At 37.7% G+C, this 22597-nt stretch overlaps 1 protein-coding gene across 1 annotated transcript in view; it reads right to left on the minus strand.

The window, feature by feature from the left end:
* The window catches only part of LOC129644249 (scavenger receptor cysteine-rich type 1 protein M130), a 36498-nt gene extending 23672 nt beyond the window's left edge, over positions 1–12826 (minus strand). Inside the window, exons 1-6 of the mRNA XM_055569787.1 lie at positions 12651–12826; positions 11206–11292; positions 9638–9958; positions 7166–7486; positions 3666–3986; positions 2915–3235 (exon numbers count right to left, since the gene is read on the minus strand). Of these exons, the coding sequence (XP_055425762.1) occupies positions 2915–3235; positions 3666–3986; positions 7166–7486; positions 9638–9958; positions 11206–11292; positions 12651–12696 (1417 nt within the window). The 5' untranslated portion in view covers positions 12697–12826. The remainder of the gene's footprint in view (positions 1–2914; positions 3236–3665; positions 3987–7165; positions 7487–9637; positions 9959–11205; positions 11293–12650) is intronic.
* Positions 12827–22597: the final 9771 nt, after the last annotated feature.

Here is a 22597-nt window from a genome sequence, read left to right on the forward strand (position 1 = left end):
ACTCCTGGAGCTTGCTCAAACTCATGTCCATTCAGTCGGTGATGCCATCCAACCAGCTCATCTTCTGTCATCCTCTTCTCCTCCTGCCTTCAATCTTTCCCAGCATCAGGGTCTTTTCAAATGAGTCAGCTCTTTGCATCAGGTGGCCAAGGTATTGGAGTTCCAGCTTCAGCATCAGTCTTTCCAATGCATATTCAGGACTGATTTGCTTTAGGATGAACTGGTTGGATCTCCTTGCAGTCCAAGGGACTCTCAAGAGTCTTCTCCCAACACCACAGTTGAAAAGCATCAATTCTTTGACACTCAGCTTTCTTTATAGTCCAACTCTCACAACCATACATGACTACTGGAAAAACCATAGCCTTGACTAGATGGACCTTTGTTGGTAAAGTAATGTCTCTGCTTTTGAATATGCTATCTAGGTTGGTCATAACTTTTCTTCCAAGGAGCAAGCATCTTTTAATTTCATGGCTGCAGTCACCATCTGCAATGATTTTGGAGCCCAAGAAAGGAAAGTCTCTCACTGTTTGCACTGTTTCCCCATCTATTTGCCATGAAGTGATGGAACTGGATGTCATGGTCTTAGTTTTTTTAATGTTGAGTTTTAAGCCAGCCTTTTCACTCTCCTCTTTCATCAAAAGGCTCTTTAGTTCCTCTTCCCTTTCTGCCATAAAGGTGGTGTCATCTGCATATCTGAGGTTATTGATATTTCTCCCAACAATCTTGATTCCAGCTTGTGCTTCATCCAGCCCAGCATTTTGCATGATGTATTCTGCATATAAGTTAAATAAGCAGGGTGACAATATACAGCCTTGATGTACTCCTTTCCCAGTTCGGAACCAGTCTGCTGTTCCATGTCCAGCTCTAACTGTTGCTTCTTGACCTGCATACAGATTTCTCAGGAGGCAGGTAAGATGCTCTGGTATTCCCATCTCTTGAAGAATTTTCCACTGTTTGTTGTGATCGACACAGTGAAAGACTTTGGCATAATCAATAAAGCAGAAGTAGATATTTTTCTGGAATTATGTTGCTTTTTCTGTGATCCAGCAGATGTTGGCAATTTGATCTCTGGTTCCTCTACCTTTTCTAAACCCAGCTTGAACATCTGCAAGTTTGTGGTTCACGTACTGTTGAAGCCTGGCTTGGAAAATTTTGAGCATTATTTTGCTAGTGTGTGAGAGGAGTGCAATTGTGTGGTAGTTTGAACATTCTTTGGCATTGCCCCTCTTTGGAATTGGAATGAAAACTGAACTTTTCCAGTCCTGTGGCCACTGCTGAGTTTCCAAATTTGCTGGCATATTGAGTGCAGCACTTTCACAACATCATCTTTCAGGATTTGGAATAGCTCAACTGGAATTCCATCACTTCCACTATCTGTGTTCATAGTGATGCTTTCTAAGGCCCACTTGACTTCACATTCCAGGATGTCTGGCTCTAGGTGAGCAATCACATCATCGTGGTTAAATGGATCATGAAGATCTTTTTTGTACAGTTCTTCTGTGTATTCTTGCCACGTCTTCTTAATATCTTCTGCTTCTGTTAGGTCCATACCATTTCTGTCTTTATTGTGCCCATCTTTGCATGAAATATTCCATTGGTATCTCTAGTTTTCTTGAAGAGATCTCTAGTCCTTCCCATTCTATTGTCTATATAGATTTTATAATATCTTTATATATATATATATAAGCAATTTACCTGATATCATATGCAATGGTGAAAAAGCTGAATGCATTTTCTCTAAGATCAGGAACAAGGCAAGGATGCCCACTCTTGCCATTTTTATTTGACATATATCTAAAGTTCTATCCACAGCAATTTAGACAAGGGGAAGAAATAGAAGGAATCCAAACTAGAAAGGAAGAAGTAATGCTGTCACTGTTTGCAGACAAGATGACACTGTGCATAGAAAATCCTAAAGTCACTACCAAAAAATTACTAGAGTTCATCAGTGAATTCGGTGAAGTTGCAGGATACAGAATGAATATACAGAAATCTGTTGCCTTTCTATATACTAACAATAAGCTATCAGAAAGAGAAATTAAGGAAACAGTTCCATTTACCATCACATCTAAAGGGCTTCCCAGGTGGCGTTAGTCAAAAAGAATCCACCTGCCAACGCAGGAGACACAAGAGGCACAGATTTGATCTTGGATCAAGAAGATCCCCTGGAGTAGGAAAGGACAACCCACTCCAGTACTCTTGCCTGGAAAATTCCATGGACATAGGAGCATGGCAGGGTACAGTCCATGGGCCCACAAAGAATCAGACATGACTGAACAACTGAGCATATACATACATACATACATACATACAAAAAGAATAGCATACCTAGGAATAAACCTACCTAAGGAGGCAAGAGCCCTGTATTCTGAAAACTACAAGACACTGATGAAAGAAATTGAAGATGACTCAAACAGATGGAAAGATACACTTTGTTCTTAGACTGGAAGAATCAGTTTGGTTAAATATGGTTAAAAGGACCATACTCCCAAGGTAATCTACAGATTCAATGCAATCCCTATCAAATTACTGATGGCATTTTTTACAGAATTAAGCAATAAATTTTAAATTTGTATGGAAGCACAACAGATACCAAATAGCCAAAACAATCTTGAGAAAGAAGAATAAAGCTGGAAGAATCAGGCTGTCTAACTTCAGACTATACTACAAAGTTACAGTCATCAAAACAGCATGGTACTGAGACAAAAGCAGACACAGAGATTAATGGAACTGGATAGAAAGCCCAGAAATAAACCCATACATTTATTGCCAATTAATCTATCACAAAGGAGACAACAATATACAATGGAGAAAAGATAGTCTCTTAAATAATAGTGCTGGGAAAACTGGACAGCTCCATGTAAAAGAATGAAATTGGAATGCAACTTCTTTACAGGTTGATTGAAAGTCTTACCTGAGCAAGTAACTTTGGCTTCATCATAGTGTTCACAACTAAGCCCACCCCATTGCCAGTTCTTGCAGTCCCAGATAGAAGTCTCATTTCCATTGCAGTTGCTTAAAAACAGCCATGTGTTTGTTGCCTGAATTTTGGAATAAACTTGATAGGATGTTTTGAGTGCAGATCCACATCCCAGCTGCTTGCAAACCACATCAGCTTCTTTCAGTCCCCAGCTTCTGTCACACACTTTCCCTATCAGTTTCTGAATTTCCACCTCCACTGTCCCAGCACAGCGGCTGCCTCCACCTTTGAGTCTCAGTTCGAGATCTGATCCATCTGCAAAAGAAACATAAACTTAGGCCATAGATACATATAGCGGTTAACTACCATAGGGTACTTTTTTCAATCTTGTTCCTTCTCAGATACTGAGACACTAGAAATTCTGGCTTGCCTACTTCCTGGCTTTTAGAAGAGCAGCATAGACCATGAATTTGGTTAGAAATGGAGCTATAGTTTTAAAACTTGTAGATTTAGAATTTGAAGTGTGGTCCCTAATAGCAGTTGAAACAATTTTTATAGAAAACAGAGACAGACAACCCTCCAAACTAGTCAAATAAAGAATGTGTTAAAGATTCCTCATACCTGAAAAGAATTCCTAACAAGGAAATCATTAGCTAGTTCTCTCTCTCTCTCACACCTCTTACACCTATTCCTACTCCTAAAGAACACAGACCCTTCCTTCTCTGTTTTTCTTGTTTTAACTTACCAGAACAGGTCACACCAGCATCTTCATTATGATTGCAGTAATGCTTTCCCCATTCGTGATGTCTGCACTGCCAGATAGCAGATTCATGTCCTTGGCAGGAAACACTGTCAAGCCAAATGTGTCCAGTTCCCTCACTGGCATTGACTCTGCCAACGGCAGTGATGGCCGTCGGACATCCCAATTGCTGACACGCTACAGCAGCATCATCACTGTCCCAGCCATCATCACACACTGTCCCCCATTCTCCTTGGAATCTCACTTCTAATCTTCCTGAACACTTGGTGACTCCATCTACCAGTCTCAGGCTCAGGTCAGCTCCCTCTGTAAGAGGGAAACAAAGCCAGTCAGTGATAAAGAAACAAGCATGAGGATGCTCTAAACAGCTCCACCTGAGATGAGATAAGAAAAAGGCAGGGGGCGGGGGAAGGGGGGGGACATAAGCAGAGACAGAGAAAATAATGATATATTCCCACTGAAAATCAGTAAAGATGGAAGTAGGAGCAGATCAGGCAAGAAGACAGTGTTAGTGGGAACCTGGGGTACAGCACAGGAGCTCAAATCAGTGCTCTGTGATGACCTGGAGGGCTGGGATGAAGATGAGAGTGGGAGGGAGGCTCAAGAGGGAGGGGATATATGTATACATACAGCTGATTCACTTTGTTGTGCAGCAGAAACTAGCACAAGATTGTAAAACAATCATACTCCAATTTAAAAATAAGAAGACAGGATTTTTTATGAATTAGGAGTTTGGGACTAGCAGATGCAAACCATTTTATATCAAATGGATAAATAGCAAGGTCTTATTGTATAGCACAGAGAACTATATTCAGTATCCTATAATAAATCATAACAGAAAAGGTCAATCAATCAATTAAGAAAAAAGAATACAGAACTTTTCACTGTGGAGAGCATGCATTACAGGAAGAGTTTCTAACAGGAGGCCAAGGAACTGAAATTTATCTAGAATCTGCTTGTTTAAATACCACAGATGTTTTTGTTGGTTTTTTTTTCCCCTGTTAAATACATACTTACAGATGCCTAGGTGCTTACATAAATATATATATATATATATATATATATATATATATATTTGCTGCAATACTTAACACTCACTTTTGGCTCTGACTGCATTACCTACCCAGACTATTTGGCTTGTATTACCATGCCTGACCCCTTTCTGACCATGTCCATAGTTTAAAAGCAATGCAAAGAGAGAAGGGACTTCATCATTACTCCTTTCACTTTCCCCCAATCAACACTCCTCAAAGACTAGCACTTGATTCTGAGTAATATCCTATAATAAATAAATTGGGTTTTTCCTCTGGCACTTTTAGTTTCTTTCTTTCTTTTTTTTTTTTTTTTTTTTGGTCACAGTGCTGTTTATTGTGATTCCTCAGCTTGTAACAAACACACTGAGAAGAAACATGCTGACTGGAGACCTGAGTGAAGGAAACCGGAAGGTACATACTGTATTTTTTCTACCCCAAATCCCTTTCACTTTCTTCAGCTAAAAAAAACCCATCTTTTCTGTAGGAATCCCATTCTTTGTGGTTCAGACTGTACATGATCACACTGTTCAACAAGAAAAAAGCCACCTTGGGAATCCCCTGGTAGTCCAGTGGTTAGCACTGTGAGCTTCCACTGCATGGGGCCTAGGTTTCATACTTGGTCAGAGAACTAAGATCCCCATAAGACAAACAGCATGGTTTCAAAAAAAAAAAAAAAAAAAGGCAATTCAAGAAATAAAAGAAGAGCCAGAACCTTGATGATATTGTTTAAGTGCTGAATCCATTCATGGATGGAGCCAACTGTACCTCCTGTATTTCCCAGTTTTCTGAGTCAGTATTCCCTTATTTTAAAGCTAGTTTGAATTGAATTTCCTTCATTTGAAAAAAAAAAAATAAAACCTGGTGAATACAAGAACATTTTTACCCTGGTTATAATTTCCTAAATATCCCCTGGGGTCCAAGACTTACTAGGTCTTCAAATGAGGCATTCAATTGAAGAAAGGAGAGTGACATTTTTGTACACACAAAACCATGTCCCAGACCTTAATCAAGGATGGAACGTGAAAGTCCCTAGAAAGACACAATGCCTGCTCACAGTGTAGTAGTAGCGTAAATGAGGTTTTAATAGATAACCAGTTTTTTAAATCATTTGATTCTGTGAATTTGAACTAATAGTTTGGTGAAGGGTGGGTCAATGTGGCTAAAGAGGAGGCTTTTATAGGTAGAGGATAATAATAGGGGTGACTTTCTTCTAAAACATCCAGAAAGTATCATTTTCTAGTTAACCTGGTTTCTTTTCCTTTCTTTTTTTGGAGGGATGAGGGAATAGACTGTTCTCTGAATACTTCCTTCTATCCTCACAACTTGGATCTCAATTTCATGGCTCATCCTCCCTCCCTAAACTATTTATCCTAATTTCAGTGAATGGTAAAAAAAAAAAAAAAAAAATTCCTCACGGGCTTCCCCATGGCTCAGTGGTAAAGAATTTGCAGGAGACTCAGGTTCCATCTCTAGGCTTGAGGATCCCCTGGAGATGGAAATGGGAACCCACTCCAGTATTCTTGCCTGAAGAATTCCATAGATAGAGGAGCCTGGTGGGCTACAGTGCATGGAGGTACAAAAGAGTCGGACACAACTAAGTGACTGAACAATAACAACAACAACAAGAAAAACCCACAAGTATCAGAACTGCATCCTGAAATTGGTGATAATGAGGCAATAAAAGAAGAAGACTTTCCTTATTGTGCGGGGAGCTGCCTGTGAGAACGGGGTCCTTTGTCCGAAGGACACAGCTCTGGGAGCTGCCTCAGTCCTTGAGGGTTTGCTTGCAAACATAGCTCTCTGTCCCGCCACCCCAGAGATTAGGCGCTTATTTACTGCAGACACCTGGAGTTCTGTGCAAACTTCTCACGCACAGAGAAATGTTATCTGGTGTAAGAAATAATAACAGGGTGCCATTCCCATGCTCTCAAGATTTCTTGTGACTGTTTGTAAGATGTATAGGTCAACAAAGAAAATGTTAACTGTCTTATCTTTCTCACACTCTTCTGTATAAATATGAGATGCTGAATAAAGTTGGTGTCAGACTGCGTCCCTCCGTGGAGACGTGTCTGAACCTCTCGACCCCATCTTTGTTGTAGATTTCTCTTGCTTTAGTTTCCTTTTTCAGCCCCGCTGTGCACGTTCTCGGGACCTGATTGACTCTGCCGGCTGGCACCGGCATCATTGTAGTTTTCATTTGCGTTTCTCTACTAATTAGTGACACTGAGCATCTTTTCATGTACTTCTTGGTCATCTGCATGTTGTACAGGAAAAAAACAACACAGCATTGTAAAGCAACTATACTCCAATAAAAAAAAATTTTTTTTAATAGTAAGAGAAAAAAAAAAAGAAGCACATTTCATTATGTTTTTAAGAGTTCAAGCCTTTGAGACTTTTACCCCCATTTTTGTCCTCTCAGAGAGAACGGAACAAACCCAGAGCAGTCCTTACCTAAGCAAATCACTCCGGCATCTTCAGCGTGATCACAGTTGTGCTTTCCCCATCCTTCGTGTCTGCAGTTCCAGATAGCTGACTCATTTCCATGGCATACCAGATCATCAAACCAGATTGGCCCAGACCCTTCTCCAAAATTAGCTGAGCCAGAGAAACTGACAGCACTTCCACATCCAAGCTGTTTACAAACCACAGAAGCGTGATCCAAGTTGAAGTTATCGTCACACACTGTTCCCCACTGGCCCTGGAATTTGATCTCTATTCTTCCTGAGCACCGGCTTCCTCCATTCATCAGCCTCATCTCCAAATCAGATCCATCTAGAGCGGAGAAAAGGCCAGAATTCAGAAGTGATATTTATTCTAAATGATCTTAGAGAATAGTATTCCTCTGGTCTCTTGAGACTTGCTGCTGTCCTTAAAAATGATACCTCGTTGTGGATGCTGCTCCAGTTCACATGTTGAAAGATTTTGATCTTTGAAAATTAACTAATGATTAGGACTTTCATCTGTATCAACTGACCCCCAGAAAAATCTTTTATGGATTAAAATTTACTTTTTGCTTTGTTTCCCTCTATTACTAAGACATAGTAAACATGTCTATGTAGAAATAAATAGTAGAAGGAGAATGTAAAGGAAAAAAAACAGTCTAGTATCAAAGCCTACCCTCTTTACTGTTATGTATGTGATGATAACAGAATTTCCAAGAAGTAGATGCTCTGAGAATTGAGCATTGATCAGGGTGGAGAATCTCAGAAATATGGACTCTGAAACTTCAGAAATATGAACTTGGAAACCTCATGAAACTCGTGAGTCCCTGACTACTCATCCCTTTCTATTATTATGCACAAGTTGAAGCTTTAGGTGTATAAAGTTCAAAAACTAAATTTGATTGCCATTGTCCTTATATAAAGGATCCTTAGCAAAGTTATGAAAAACAGAACACAGGAGATAAAAGTACTACACTGAGGTCTTGGCTTAAATAGTCAACACCATCAACAGCAATAATTAATAGTTAGAGCCTGGCAAGATTTATTATGATTTTTAACTTCACTGTAGATGCTTGATGTAGCTCTTACAATTATTACTTATCTTTCCCTGCAAAATGATTAACAATGAAAGACAACAAGAAAAGAAAGAAGAGAAAGGAAGAGGAGAACAGAGAAAGAGAAGGAAGAAGAAAGAGAAATGAGTTGTCTAGATAATGAGAAGCAGTGAGCCATGAGGAAACTAATGCTAATTTTTAGCACCTATGACCTACCTGTCAGTGTACCAGTAGCTTTACATGTGTTATATTATTGACTATTCAGAAGCTGAAGTTTAGAAAGATTTACAACTTACTTAAAATAATAGCATTAAGGAGTAGTTGAGGAGTTGTCTAGATACTAGTTACTCCCATGAAACCGCAGTGCCTGGGTAAAGATTGCTGTTGTTTAGTCACTAGGTTGTGTCCGACTCTTTGTGACCCCATGGACTGTAGCCCGCTAGACTTCTCTGTCCCTGGGATTTCCCAGGCAAGAATACTGTAGTGCGTTGCCATTTCCTTCTCCAGGGGAACTTCCCAAGGGATCAAATCCATGTCTCTTGCACTGGCAGGCAGCTTCTTTACCACTAAGCCACCAGGGAAGCCTGGATAGAGATTAATCCTTTCTGATATCAGTCCTATGGAGGAGATGGTCTCTAACAGAAAGGCTGGGCAGCGAGAGGATTGCCTAAACTTCAATGACATGAGCAAAGAGAAATTGGAAGCTCAGGAATCTGAACTGGATCAGAAACATGACCTTGGGTTTTATCTGCAGAAAGGTCTGGGTTACCATAATAGCAAGTGAGATGAAACTTATGAAATATTTTATAAATTAAAAGTACCATGTAAATGGAATGAATAGCATTGCACAGTGTAAAAAGCAATTCTACTTTGCAAAATATCCTTCCTCCAACAAAACAGATTAGTGCTAGGAGTACTTACTTCTTGACTTGGTAAACTGATTATCAGTTAATGGGCAAACGGTCATGATTTATGAGGCAATACACGAAAGCAGCATTTTATGGGGAAAGGGGTCAAGGAATCAAGTTAGATATGATTTAGGAAATGGCAACCCACTCCGGTATTCTTTCCTAGAAAATTCCATGGACAGAGGAGCCTGGCAGGCTGCAGTCCCAGGGGTCACAAAGAGTCATACATGATTAAGCAACTGAGCACAGAATGTTACAGTAGGATTACTTAATATAAAATTGAAGCTAATCGCTTCCTCATTGACTGTAGTATTCAGAATCTCTTTTGATTTTTTTTTTTTTAGTATGGGTCTTGTCATACATTTTCTGGTCTTTAACAATGAATTGGGTCCTTTGCATACCTGGATCATTTTATACCTAGATTACTTACAGAAAACTGGCCTTTTCATTTTTAACCCATCTATAAGATTTTTTCCCACCAAGCATTTCATGTCAAGGTTTGACTTACACAAGTCTTACCTGAGCAGGTGACTCCTACATCCTGTTGGTGAGTACAGTTATGCTTTCCCCACCCCTCATGTTTGCAGTCCCAGAGAGCTGATTCATTGCCTCGACAAGACACATGATCCATCCAAATGCGCCCAGTGCCTGCACTGGAATTGGTCCATCCTGTGGCTTTGATGACAGTTGGACATCCCAGCTGCTTACAAACGACAGAGACAGCAGCCAAGTCCCAGCCGTTGTTGCACACAGTTCCCCACTCTTCCTGGACTTTCACCTCCACTCTCCCAGAACACTTGGTTTGACCAGCCGCCAGCCTCAGTTCCTTGTCTGTTCCCCCTGGAACAGGTAAAGGCAGCAATTGGTCAAGATCCAAAAGCAAGTAAAATGATTATTCCTTAGATTACTTATTTATTTTTCAAAGCCAGTTTTGAGAAACATTTCTGAACCTATCTATGTTACAGTAGGAGACTGTCATTTCATAGGAATTCAAAACCAAACATCAGTGTCACAGGCTTCAAATGAAGCCATGACACAGAAGCAGTAAAGCTGGGTAATTCAATACCATATGGTGTCTTTATTTTATGGCTGAGATTCTTTATAACATCAATGTATATAATCCTATGGATAGTTTACCATAAAAATAAGATATTGCAAAATTTTATAGGAATAAGCTATGTAAGTTTCTCCAAAATCCTAAGATTAGTGGAAAGAAGGCTAATAGTGAAAATGAAAGACTGATTATCTGGAATTCAGTAACTATTTCACACACGTATGCAAAATACCATGAATTTTTTAATTAATTTTTTAATTGGAGGCTAATTACTTTACACTAATGTGGTCATTTTGCCATACATCGATATGAATCTGCCACGGGTGTACTTGTGTCCCCCCATCCTGAAATCCCTTCCCTCCTCCCTCCCCACCCCATCCCTCTGGGTTGTCCCTGAGCACTGGCTTTGAGTGCCCTGCTTCACGCATCAACTTGCACTGGTCATCTATTTTACATATGGAAATATCATAAATTCTTAAAATGCTAGTTGAAATCTACTGAACTTAGCTACCCAAATGGAAACTGAAATGGAGATATTTTCCTATTATCTTCTACCATAAAAAATCCCCTCTCCCCTACTCCTTCCAAGGGTCTTAACCACTGCCTTGTGATTATTTTAGCTAACATAGAAACCTGTGGTTCTTGATATATATCTGGCTTCCCTGAACACATTTTAAGATAAATTTTGGCATTTGAGTTTTCAAAGTGTTCCTAAAATTCCCTCATTCCAACAGTTCTGACGTTTCTCCTCCTCTGTATTGTTCCCTATTTTTTAGTTAGACATTACTTCAGATCTTTAAGGAATATGCATTTTTCCAGTGAGCATTTATTAAAAAAAAAAAGCTGTACTAACATTTTGGGCAAGCAGGGTCACATCATTAAGTACTCATTTTGTGCTTTTAATATCCTGATCCTTCAAAACACCATGAAGCTTGCTTTTAGATGCTATTTAGCCTTCAGGAGAATGATTTGCTTGTCAGTGATTCTCATCACAGTGTGCAAAGATTGTGAGTAAATTTGACAAAGTACTCACCAAGAGCACTGGTGACCAAAGAGGCATAGAGAACTGAGACCACAGCAAGAGTGAAGGGACCGAAGTGGACAGAACACCTTTTAAAACCTGTGGAAAGAAATAAAAGAAGGTAAAATTATAGTCTTTCCAACCAAAGAGGCTTTAGAGCAGGCAGTTGCTTTCAGAGGTTTGAAATTAACAAAGAAAGTCAAACCAAGGCAGAAAACCCTCCTCCTAAATGGCAAGGCAGGCAGGCAGGAAAATTTTATATCCAGGATCATACAGCAACAGTGAAGTAGCTTTGAAAATGTCCATGGTTACAGGCAACCAAGAAGTAAAGGATTAGAAGAGAGTTGGAGATGCAAAAAGAATTGCAAGAGTGAGTCTTAGCACCTGGAAAACTGAAAAGACATTGATGAAACTTAGAAGTGGGCACTTCTCCCATTGGGTACAGAACAATATTCAACCTTTGATATTCTCATCTCCAAGCCTACCTGATTCACATTATTCAATGGAAAGTTCCATGAGGAAATAAATTATACCTATAATGTTTACCAGCTTCACCAGTACCTGGCACAGTGCCTGCTAAATTCTAATTGAACACTGCAACTGGAGGAAACAGTGACAAAGATTATATTTGAAAGTCCCCATTATCGGACCTTGTGGGCTTCCCAGGTGATGCAGTTATAAAGAATCCACCTGCCAGTGCAGAAGACACAGGTTTGATCCCTGGGTCAGGAAGATCCCCTGGAGGAGGAAATGGCAACCCACTCCAGTATTCCTGCCTGAAAAATCCCATGGACAGAGAAGCCTGGAGGGCTACAGTCCAGGGGGTCACAAAGAGTCAGACACCACGGAGCGACCAAGCATGCACACACGCACATGCCATTGGATCTAATCTCCAAAAATAGCCTAAAATGCTCTATCACTCTCACTTCTCCTTCTTACTCTCATCCTACAGTAATTTTAAAGTAAAAATGCTATGACACAGAATTGTGCACTTATTACCTATGTTTTCATGTGGTAAGGTTTCAAGTTTAAAAGCTTGAAAAAAAAGTAAGAATGCTAAATGAATTTAATGCATCCACATAAATCATGAAGTAGATTTTAACACTCAGGGGTGTCATTCTAAATGCCCTCTAGGGAATCAACTTTTCATCAATAAGCATTCTTACTTGTTCTATCCTTTCTAACAACTATTCGTTTTATACTCAATACAATTCAGTTAATTTTAGTTCCTTACGTAGTTGTTCCTCAGTGGTTTTACAGAACTGATGCCAAATCTAATCCTTATTTCATACCTTCAATTTTGAACCTATGGAATATACAGGTACTTCTTGATAGGCTTCTTGCTCTTTCCCATAACTTACCCTCCTGATGCCCATCATTATTAAATCAGATCCACTGACTTTCAGAATATTACTATACTCCATTAAAGAGTAGACAGAACAAATGATAAGCTTTACCAGCAGATCCAGAGTTGTCATGTAGCACCATTCTGAGTTTGTCCATTCCAAAGTTTTATGATGCTTAAATCTTCTTGTATTGGTCCCTTGAAGAATTGGTCTTGGAATGGTCCCTTGAAGAAGAGGACCACTAGGAATTCTAAAAATCATTTCACTTCCACACACACACACAAAAAAAGAAGGCCTTCATAATGGAGGTGGAGTCAACCAGAAAAGGGAAGTAATTAAAAGAGAGAGGTTCCTTTTTGTCCTCATGTTTTCTTCAATTTGGGCCATGAAACAAAGAAAACTGAGAAACATTCACTACAGATTTACAAAAATTAAAGGGGAAATACTAACTCAAATATGGTTGTCATTGAACATAAAATTTTTGCACTCTGTTTTGGATGAATATATTTGAAACAAAAATAATAATTGTTTTGAGATGAAATTATGTCAAAAAAAACTAAGGTAAGGGACTTCCCTGGTGGTTCAGTGGTTAAGACTCTGCCTGCCAATGCAGGGGTCATAGGTTCAGTCCCTGGTCAGGGAAGATACCACATGCCTCGGAGCAATGAAGCCCATGTACCCCAACTACTGAGCCAGAGCTCTAGAGCCCATGAGCCATACCTACTGAAGCCTGTGCTCCACAACAAGAGAAGCCACCATAATGAGAAGCCGGCACATCACAACAGAGTAGCCTCCTCTTGCTGCAACCAGAGAAAGCCCACACAGAGCAATGAAGACCCAGCGGAGCCAAAAATAAATAAATAAATAAGAATAAAACACTTAGCAATGAATTTAAAAAAAAAAAAAAAAACAAAGTAAAATGGGCAAAACATAATTAAATCACTAAAGCTTGATTGCATAGCCACTTTTATTATTATTTCCATAATCAAAAGTGTCTCATGAATAATTTTGTGCAGATTATCCATATACAGCACTTGAATTTCTTTTCTTTTTTAAAAAATTTTATTGGAGCATAGTTTACTTGAATTTGTTTTCTTGTTTAAAAAATTTTATTGGAGTACAGATTTATAATGTTAAGTTCTTCTGTACAGCAAAGTGAATCAGTTATACACACACACACATATATATATGCCCACTCTTTTTTAGATTCTTTTCTCATATAAGTCATTGGAGAGTACTGAGAAGAGTTCCCTGTGCTATACAGCAGGTCCTAATTATTATCTGTTCTATATATAGTAATGTATATATATCAATACAAACTTACCAATTTATCTCTCCCCACACCTCCTCTTTCCACCCTGCTAACCATAAGTTAGTTTTCTACATCTGGGACTCTATTTCTGTTTTGTAAAGAAGTTCATTTGGACCATTTTTTATAGAGTTCACATATAAGTGATATCATGTATTTGTCTTTTTGTGTCTGACTTAACTTCACTCAGTATGGCAATATATATATATGCATTAAACTTCCTAAAAATCTTTCCACAATGAATATTCTAAGCCCCTTTGGCTTCACTGGTAAATTCTAACAAATATTTAAGGGAAAAAAATAATACCAATTCTAAACAAACATTTCTAGAAAACAAAGAGTAGTGACTCCTTTCCAACATGTTCTATGAGGCCAATATAACTTCATATCAAAACCAGAAAAAGACATTATAAGGAAGGAAAATTACATAGGAATATCTCTAACGGACATATATGCAAAACTCTGGACAAAATAGTAACAAATTATATCTAGAAATATATAAAATAATAATATATCATGACCAAGCAGGATTCATCCCATAAATATAATGTTAGTTTAACATTCAAAAATTAAAATTGTGTATCTCATTATATAAGACTCTTAACAGAAAAATTATTCAATCAACTTGATAGATGTAAAAAAGCCTTTCACAAAATGTAACATCAGTTCCCAATAAAAACTTAGTGAACTAGGTGTGTAAAGGGCATCTATGAAAAGCCTACAACTAAAATCATATTTAATGCTCAAAGACTGAATGCTTTCTCCTTAAGATCAAAAGACCAAAATGTTAATTTTAATCATTTCTATTTGACATGGTACTGGAGATAGCATCCAGGACAATCAGGCAAGATAAAGAAATAAAAAACATTCATGTTGAAAAGGAAGTAAAACAGTCTTTTTCTTGGCACATAACATGATCATCTGTGTAAGACATATAATAAAATCTACAAAAAACTACTAGAATTAATCATTGAGTTAAGCAAGGTTGCAGGATACATGATCAATATACAAAAATCACATAACAAAAAAATCAGAAGTTAAAATTTAAAAGTAAATTCCATTTGTAGTAGTATCAAAATTATACAAAATATTGAGTAAACTTGACCAAAAATGTGAAAGTCCTATATACTCCAAACTACACAATATTCTTGAAAGAATATTAGAAATTAAAGAATTAAAATTAGAAATATTATTAGTTATAATAATATTAAAATAATAATAATATTATTTCTAATATCTAATATTAGAAATTAAAGAATTAAAATTCTTGAAAGAAATTAAAGAAGATTTAAATAATTGGGTTAATTTAAATAATTCTTGGGTTAGAAGACTTTATTGTTAAGATTTCAGTGCTTCACAATTTGAATTCTAAATTCAGTATAACCAAAATCAATATCCTAGTAGGCATTTTTTTCATAAAAACTGGCAAATTGATTTTAAATTTTATTTAGAAATGCAAGGGGTCGGAAAATCCCATGGACGGAGGAGCCTGGTAGGCTGCAGTGCATGCTGTCGCGAAGAGTCGGACACGGCTGAGCGACTTCACTTTCACTTTTCACTTTCATGCATTGGAGAAGGAAATGGCAACCCACTCCAGTGTTCTTGCCTGGAGAATCCCAGGGACGGCAGAGCCTGATGGGCTGCTGTCTATGGGGTCGCACAGAGTCGGACACGACTAAAGTGACTTAGCAGCAGCAGCAGCAAAACAGACATAACAAATTTCGAAGTGATGAACATGTTGGAAGATTAACACTAGCCTATTTCGAGATTTTTTTTTTTATAAAACTGCCATAATGAAGACAGTGTTGTATTAACATAATCAACACATATATGAATGATTGATTTTTGACAAAGTATAATATTTTCAACAAATGGTGCTGAACAGTTGGTTATTCATATTGCAGCAAGATGAATTTCAATCCTTACACCATATACAAAAATGGATCATGGACATAAATATAAAACCTAAAATTTTTTAAATATTAAACATCTCAAAGGTTTTAGTTAAGAGAACTGGTAACACATGTTCATTTAGTGACCTGTACATGAATGTTTACGTGAGTTTTACTTGCAATGGACAAAAACTAGAAACAAACAAACAAAAAAAATGTCCTTCAACTGGTGAATGGGAAAACGAGCAGTGGAATTAATATTCAACGTCACAAAGGAATGAACTGATGACACATGTGACAACAGGAATCAGTCTTCTACTTTGTGAACTCATTTAGAATTCTGGGAAATACAAACTAATCTTTTGTGACCGGAAGGAGTGGTTGCTTAAGTCGTTTTTATACTGGGGGTAAAAATGATGAAACTTTTGAAGGATAATTGATATGTTCCTTGTCTTGATTGCTTTGATGGTTTCACAGGTACACACCTGTTTATCAAAACTAAAAAACTGATAACTTTAAGTATGTGAGCTTAGTATCCATCAATTATACCTCAATAAAACTGTTTAGAAAATCTTGATGAACACTTTTTGCTGTAAGATAAAGAAAAGGAAAAACTCTGACATTAGCCCATCTTTCAGGTTTACAACAATACATGGTTCAAGTTGAATCCTTGATAGGAATCAGGTTTGAGGAAAACTGAAGATGTGAAGAACTTTGAATGGACCTGAAAGTTAGAAGATAATTTCATAGGAAAACTTTGATATTTTATATGAGCTTCTGCATGGCAAACAGAAGAAGGAAGAGGAATAGAGACAGAAGTAGTACCAGATTTTGGAACTCATTTTGGATTTTGGAAAAGATTTTGGGCTTGTTAGCAAAGTCTTTGTGTATCTGAGAAATACATATTCTCATTGTATTCCTTCTCTAAATGAAGTCATTAGCTTTGTTAGAACCACCTAGTGTTTCTATAACTAAATAAACTTCTGTATTGTTCTTTAAAAAAATCTCTACATATAAATTGCAGATAGTATTATTATATAAGTCATGGAACAAACTCGTGCTTTACTCAGCCTTTACCACCCTACTGTTGAGAATATCTGTGTTCTCTTCCTAATTTGCCTAAGTTACAGTTTCTTTGCAATGCTGAGCAAGGTCAACTTTTTCTTTTTTTATGTTCTACCAATCACTGAATAAACAGTCCATTGATTATCTAGTCTTTGTTTGCAGTTCATGGTGAATGATTACCCAGACCTTATTATCCTTTGTGATAGAGTGCCAGGACTCTTTTGGTTTCGAACTCTTCAACTGCTATTTTTCAGTTTTTCTGAAAAGTTCTTTGTCCCACATATCTGATTTTTTCCTCAAAACCCCAGACTATAATGTCTTCTGACTTCATTGTGCTCTGTATATTAATTAACTCAATATTGTCCTTTATTGTCCAAAAGATTGCCTTTCCTAATATTCTGACATGTTGAGCACAAATTTAAGCTTTATGCTAGCAAACTCATCATTTACATTAAACATATAAAATGTGGCTGTTGGCATAATGTGATGCTTGCTGTGTACAAATATTAATAGTTCATTGCAGGCTGCATATTGACCAACAGTCAGCTTTGATTCCATCATACTCTGATATTTTTTCCTTAACTCTAGTAATTGGACTTCTGCTTTTGTTCATGCCTTGTTAAAGATTTTGTCTTGCACCAATTCCAGTAATTTGTACCAATGATCCACTTATGCTTCACTTTCTATCTTGGCTTCTTCTCCAAATCACCAAGTGCTTCAGGACTGGGGGTCCTGTCTTTCAACAGATATTTCTGAGATTGAAGCAAGATGTTGTTTTTGTACCATTTGATTACCAGCCAGAGACTGGATATCTTTCTCTTTACTCCATCCAACAATTGCTATGGCTAACCTACATAAGTGGAGAAGGAAATGGCTACCCACTCCAGTATTCTTGCCTGGAGAATCCCATGGATGGAGGAGCCTGGCGGGCTACAGTCCATGGGGCCGCAAGAGTCAGACATGACTTAGCGATTAAACCACCACCACAACCTACATAAAAATCACAATTTTATGGTTTACAACTAGCCTAGATTACTCCCGTATTGAATATAAATTGTTTTCCTTTACTGAGTAACATTATGGATGCCTACATTTTATGGTCCCCCTGAAAATTATCATTTGTTTAGCCTTTCATTTGTTCTTTTTAAGCTAGTCAACACAACTACACTCTTTGTACACAGATATTGAATACAATATGGATAATTGAACACTAATCTTTATTCTTTTTCTCAATCATTTCTTGCTCTTTCTCTAAATTTCCTGTAATATAAGCTCTTTGCTTTAACTCTAGACTCTAATCTATTCCTGGTAGCTGAGATTTCACATTAGTGCTTGACATCCTCAACATTTGATATTTGAGTTTCCCAATATTTTTCAGCAAAGACTTGTAATTCCAACTTTTTCCTGTTAAGAGTTTTCTGTGAGAATGCAATTTTTGTTCACAATTTGCTTTTCCTTTCACTCAACTAAACTCAATACAATATGGTTTCCACTCCATATTTTATATTTTTGCACTTACTAAGTAAATATATTTAAATGTCTACTTGTATTAAATGACTTCCCTGGTGGCTCAGATGGTAAAGTGTCTGCCTCCAATGTGGGAGACCTGGCTTCGATCCCTGGGTCGGGAAGATCCCCTGGAGAAGGAAATGGCAACCCACTCCAGTATTCTTGCCTGGAAAATCCCATGGATACAGTCCACATGGTCGCAAAGAGTCGGACACGACTGAGCAACTTCACTTTGCTTTTGTATTAAATATTCTGTTAGTTTCTTAGCATATATTAGGAGTTAATTCATTCCAGGCATCTAATTTCATTGAGCATATATTCTAGTAGGAATAATAGACATAAACATAAGCAAATTAAGTGTTCTATGTGATATAGAGGGCAAGAACAGAGCAAGTGGACTTAATCTCTTACAACCAAGTCTAGAGGGTTTGTATTACATCCAGGCAAAAGTGTCCTATGAACTGAGCTCTGAAGGATAAGTTAGCTAGCTATGGTAAGAGAGTCAAAGATTCCCCAGGCAGGAGGGAAAGTGTGTTTCTAGTTCATCAGGTAAGAAACAGAGTGTGACACTGAAAGAGTCACAAATCCAGTATGACTGCAACACAGAAACTGAGGATGAAATTGGCATTTGATGAGCTTAGAGGCAGGGCAGGAAGAGATCTCACAGAACACTCAAAGCCATGATAAAAATTTTTTCTTAAGGGCATATAGAAGATCCTGAGTGGTAGCCAACAAGACAGTAAAATGGTAAAATTTCTCTTTTCAACAGTTACTCTATTGTTATTCATTCGCTAAGCCATGTCCAAATCTTTGCATTGGACTGCAGCACGCCAGCCTCCTCTGTTCTTCACTATCTCCCAATGGATGCGTGTTAAGTCACTTCAGTTGTGTCTGACACTTTGCAACCTCATGGACCATAGCCCGACAGGCTCCTTTGTCCAAGGGATTCTCCAGGCAAGAATACTGGAGTGGGTTGCCATGTCCTCTTCCAGGGGATCTTCCTGAACCAGGGATCAAACCCGTCTCTTATGTCTCCTGATTGGCAAGCAAGTTCTTTACAACTAGCACCACCTGGGAAGCCCCTTCACTATCTCCTCGAGTTTGCTCAAACTCATGTCCATTGAGTCAGTAATGCTATCTAACCGTCTCATTCTCTGCTACTGGCTTTTCTTTTGCCTACAAAAGCTTTCCCAGCATCAGGGTCTTTTCCAATGAGCAGTCTTCGCATCAGGTGGACAAAGTATTGGAGCTTCAACTTCGGCATCAGTCCTTCCAATGAGTATTCAGGGTTGACTTCCTTTAGGATTGACTGGCTTGATCTCTTTGCAGTCCAAGGGACTCTCAAGAATCATCACCAGTACCACAATTTGAAAGCATCAATTCCTCACCTCTTAGCCTTCTTTATAGTCCAACTCTCATATCCAACACTCTAAAGTAGTACATGACTACTGGAAAAACCGTAGCTTATTCTGGCTACATTATAAAAAAAAGAGCTTGCAAAAGGCCAAAAGTAGATGTAATAATGCAAGATAGGAGACTTTATTGGAGCTCATTAATATTTGACATATGGTATGGATGTTGGGATGTAGTGGTGGCTTCAACAGTGTTTATTTATTTCCAGAAGTAAACACTTGACTAAATAAGATGTGCACATGCACCAATAATGACAATATGCCATGGCAAAAGGATAACACTGATTCTTTTATGTCTGTTGAGATCCAAGAATAGAGGAAGAAAAAAAAAAAAAACAAGTGGATATGGGCTAAATACATTCTGGTAGCCTAGAATATAAACTTCAAGACTGATGGTGAGAGGATAAAAGAATTCAAGATTAGGTTTGAACAACTGATAAGGTTATCATTAGCTATGATAAAGACACTGGATGGAGAAAAGGCAGATTTGGAATAAAAGGTAGTAAGTTCAAAATAGGCCACGTGACATTTAAAATCTCTTTGAAACATCCAAGAGGATGCAATGAGCAAAAAATACATATGCAGTGAATAATCATGGAAGAGAAATCTTGACTGGAGATGTAAGTTTGGGAAAATGAGGTGGAAATTGAAGACCCAGAAATCAAAGAGATCACTTACCATGGGTAATGACACACATCTGAGAAACCCTATGAAGTGGTTAAATAAATAAAACAGAAAATGTTCTCCAAAAAAGAGAGGAGAAATGCTCAGACATACATGAGAAAGTCCTAGAAAATGAAACATTATAGTCAAGAAAATAAAGTATTAGGAACAAACAAACAAAAAGATAATAATCCATGTGTCAAATAATGTTGGTATATCAAATAAGATAAGGACTGGCAAGAGTTTTTTGACTTGTGATGTAGATCCAGGTTAATAATGAGTTTGGTGAAACCTCCCTGTCTGAGTCTTATTTCAGGGGCCAGATTACCTTCGAAAAGGGTGCTGAATGCCCCAGAAGAAACATAAATAACTCTGCCTCAATATGTATCCTATAGACAATCTATTTCTAAGTAACTATGGTCTGTGACCATAGGTGAGATGAGACCAGGTCCTCCTTCCCTGACCTGATTATCCCAACAATAGCTCATATGGGAAAACACTCTCTATCCCTCACTTCTTAATTGTAGATCCTTAACCAGGACACTGCATGTGTTTACCATATATACCTATTTTTGTTGAATAATGAATAACTTTAATACCTAGTGGCTTAAAGCAATAAAAATAATAATAATGAGTTCGGTGAGAAAAGCTTCAGTGAAGTAGTTTTTTTCTTCTGTGAAATATGAAAAAGTGTCATAGCACAGATTGTGGTAGAATGAGCTGAATGACAGAACTGAGGACCCAAGTGATGACTGAGAGAGTTTAAAACAGTTAATATCAGCCATTTTTTCATCAGAGATCACAGCCCAGGGAGATAAACTAGACCAGAACAAAATCCGAAGACAATGTCTCTCTGGGTCACTCACTCAGAAGTTCCCTACCTGTTGTGTAACAATTCATCATCCTTACTAATTTCAGAAGCAACTACACTGCAGTCCTACCAAGAAAAGGGCCACTTTTCATTATTTCCATCCTACTTTTTTTTAAACTAGATTACTGTATAAATGATGTCTTCTATCCCCTTGAAAACATTCTAAAGAAACATGATAGATGATAATTCACTTAATCTTCAACCAGCCACTGCACTTTATGGGAACAGATACAGTAAAAATTTGACTGAAAAGTAAGTTAAGGGTGAGTGGTTTCAGAAAGAGGTATATGTGTCTTAAAGAAACATCAAAAAGTTCAACTTGTGTCGTCTTAGAAATTAAACAAGGAAGACACTTGACACCAGACAAGTGAAGATAAAAATAGCAACATAAAACAGATGGAAGCTCCTACATGGTAGTGTTAATGTCAGTAGTCTATTGACATTATATATATATTATATATAATTAATATAATTATTATATATATATGTATCTCCAAGAAACAGGAAAGGATGTATGGATTTAACCAATGTCCTTTTCTGAGAAGTAAATGGAATCACCATGAACATGAGTTTGAATTTTGGACCTTCTTGGTTAAACTGCTAAAAGGAGGGAAGAGAAATGTAAGCCTTGCTATTCTGCTACAGTACTTGAAAGCTCATTCAAGTTTCTTGCATCCTAAAAAAACATCTTTTAAAATCTTCATGCATATTTGAGGCTTATACGCGGCACCATAACAGTCTAAATCTTAGTTCTCAGTATGTGAGAAATACAGTTTAGAAAGTTTTGACTATTTACTTTTATTTTTAAAACCATTTATTTAGGAAAATGGTTCCACAGATTTTTATCTGCTTTTTCTTTTATTTCAGCCCCTTTCACAAGTGCTCAAATCAAACATGAACTTTTACCTTCTAGTCACTTTTGCCAAAGCCTTTCCTGCAAATTATGACTATGTAAAAATAAATTTCAACAGTTTTCCTAGAATTAGTTTCAGGCATTGAAAATTTCACCTTTGGGTGAGAAGACATTTACAAAATTTAACCATCTGGATCAAATGATTATTGAAATTCGTGTCTAACTTTACTTCTTCATACATAAGAGTAAAATATACATGCAGAGAAAGCAACTTGACCTAGGGAAAAATTATTAATATATCTGAATTAAAGAACCTGCCTGCCACTGCAGGAGACTGTAAGAGATGCGGGCTCATTTCCTGGGTCGGAAAGATCCCCTGGAGGAGTGTATGACAACCCACTCCAGTATTCTTGCCTGGAGAATCCCATGGACAGAGGAGCCTGGTGAGCTACGGTCCATAGGGTCACAAAAAGAGTCAGACATG

This window comes from Bubalus kerabau, chromosome 1 (genome assembly GCF_029407905.1).
Source record: "Bubalus kerabau isolate K-KA32 ecotype Philippines breed swamp buffalo chromosome 1, PCC_UOA_SB_1v2, whole genome shotgun sequence".
NCBI classification, from domain to species: domain Eukaryota; kingdom Metazoa; phylum Chordata; class Mammalia; order Artiodactyla; family Bovidae; genus Bubalus; species Bubalus kerabau.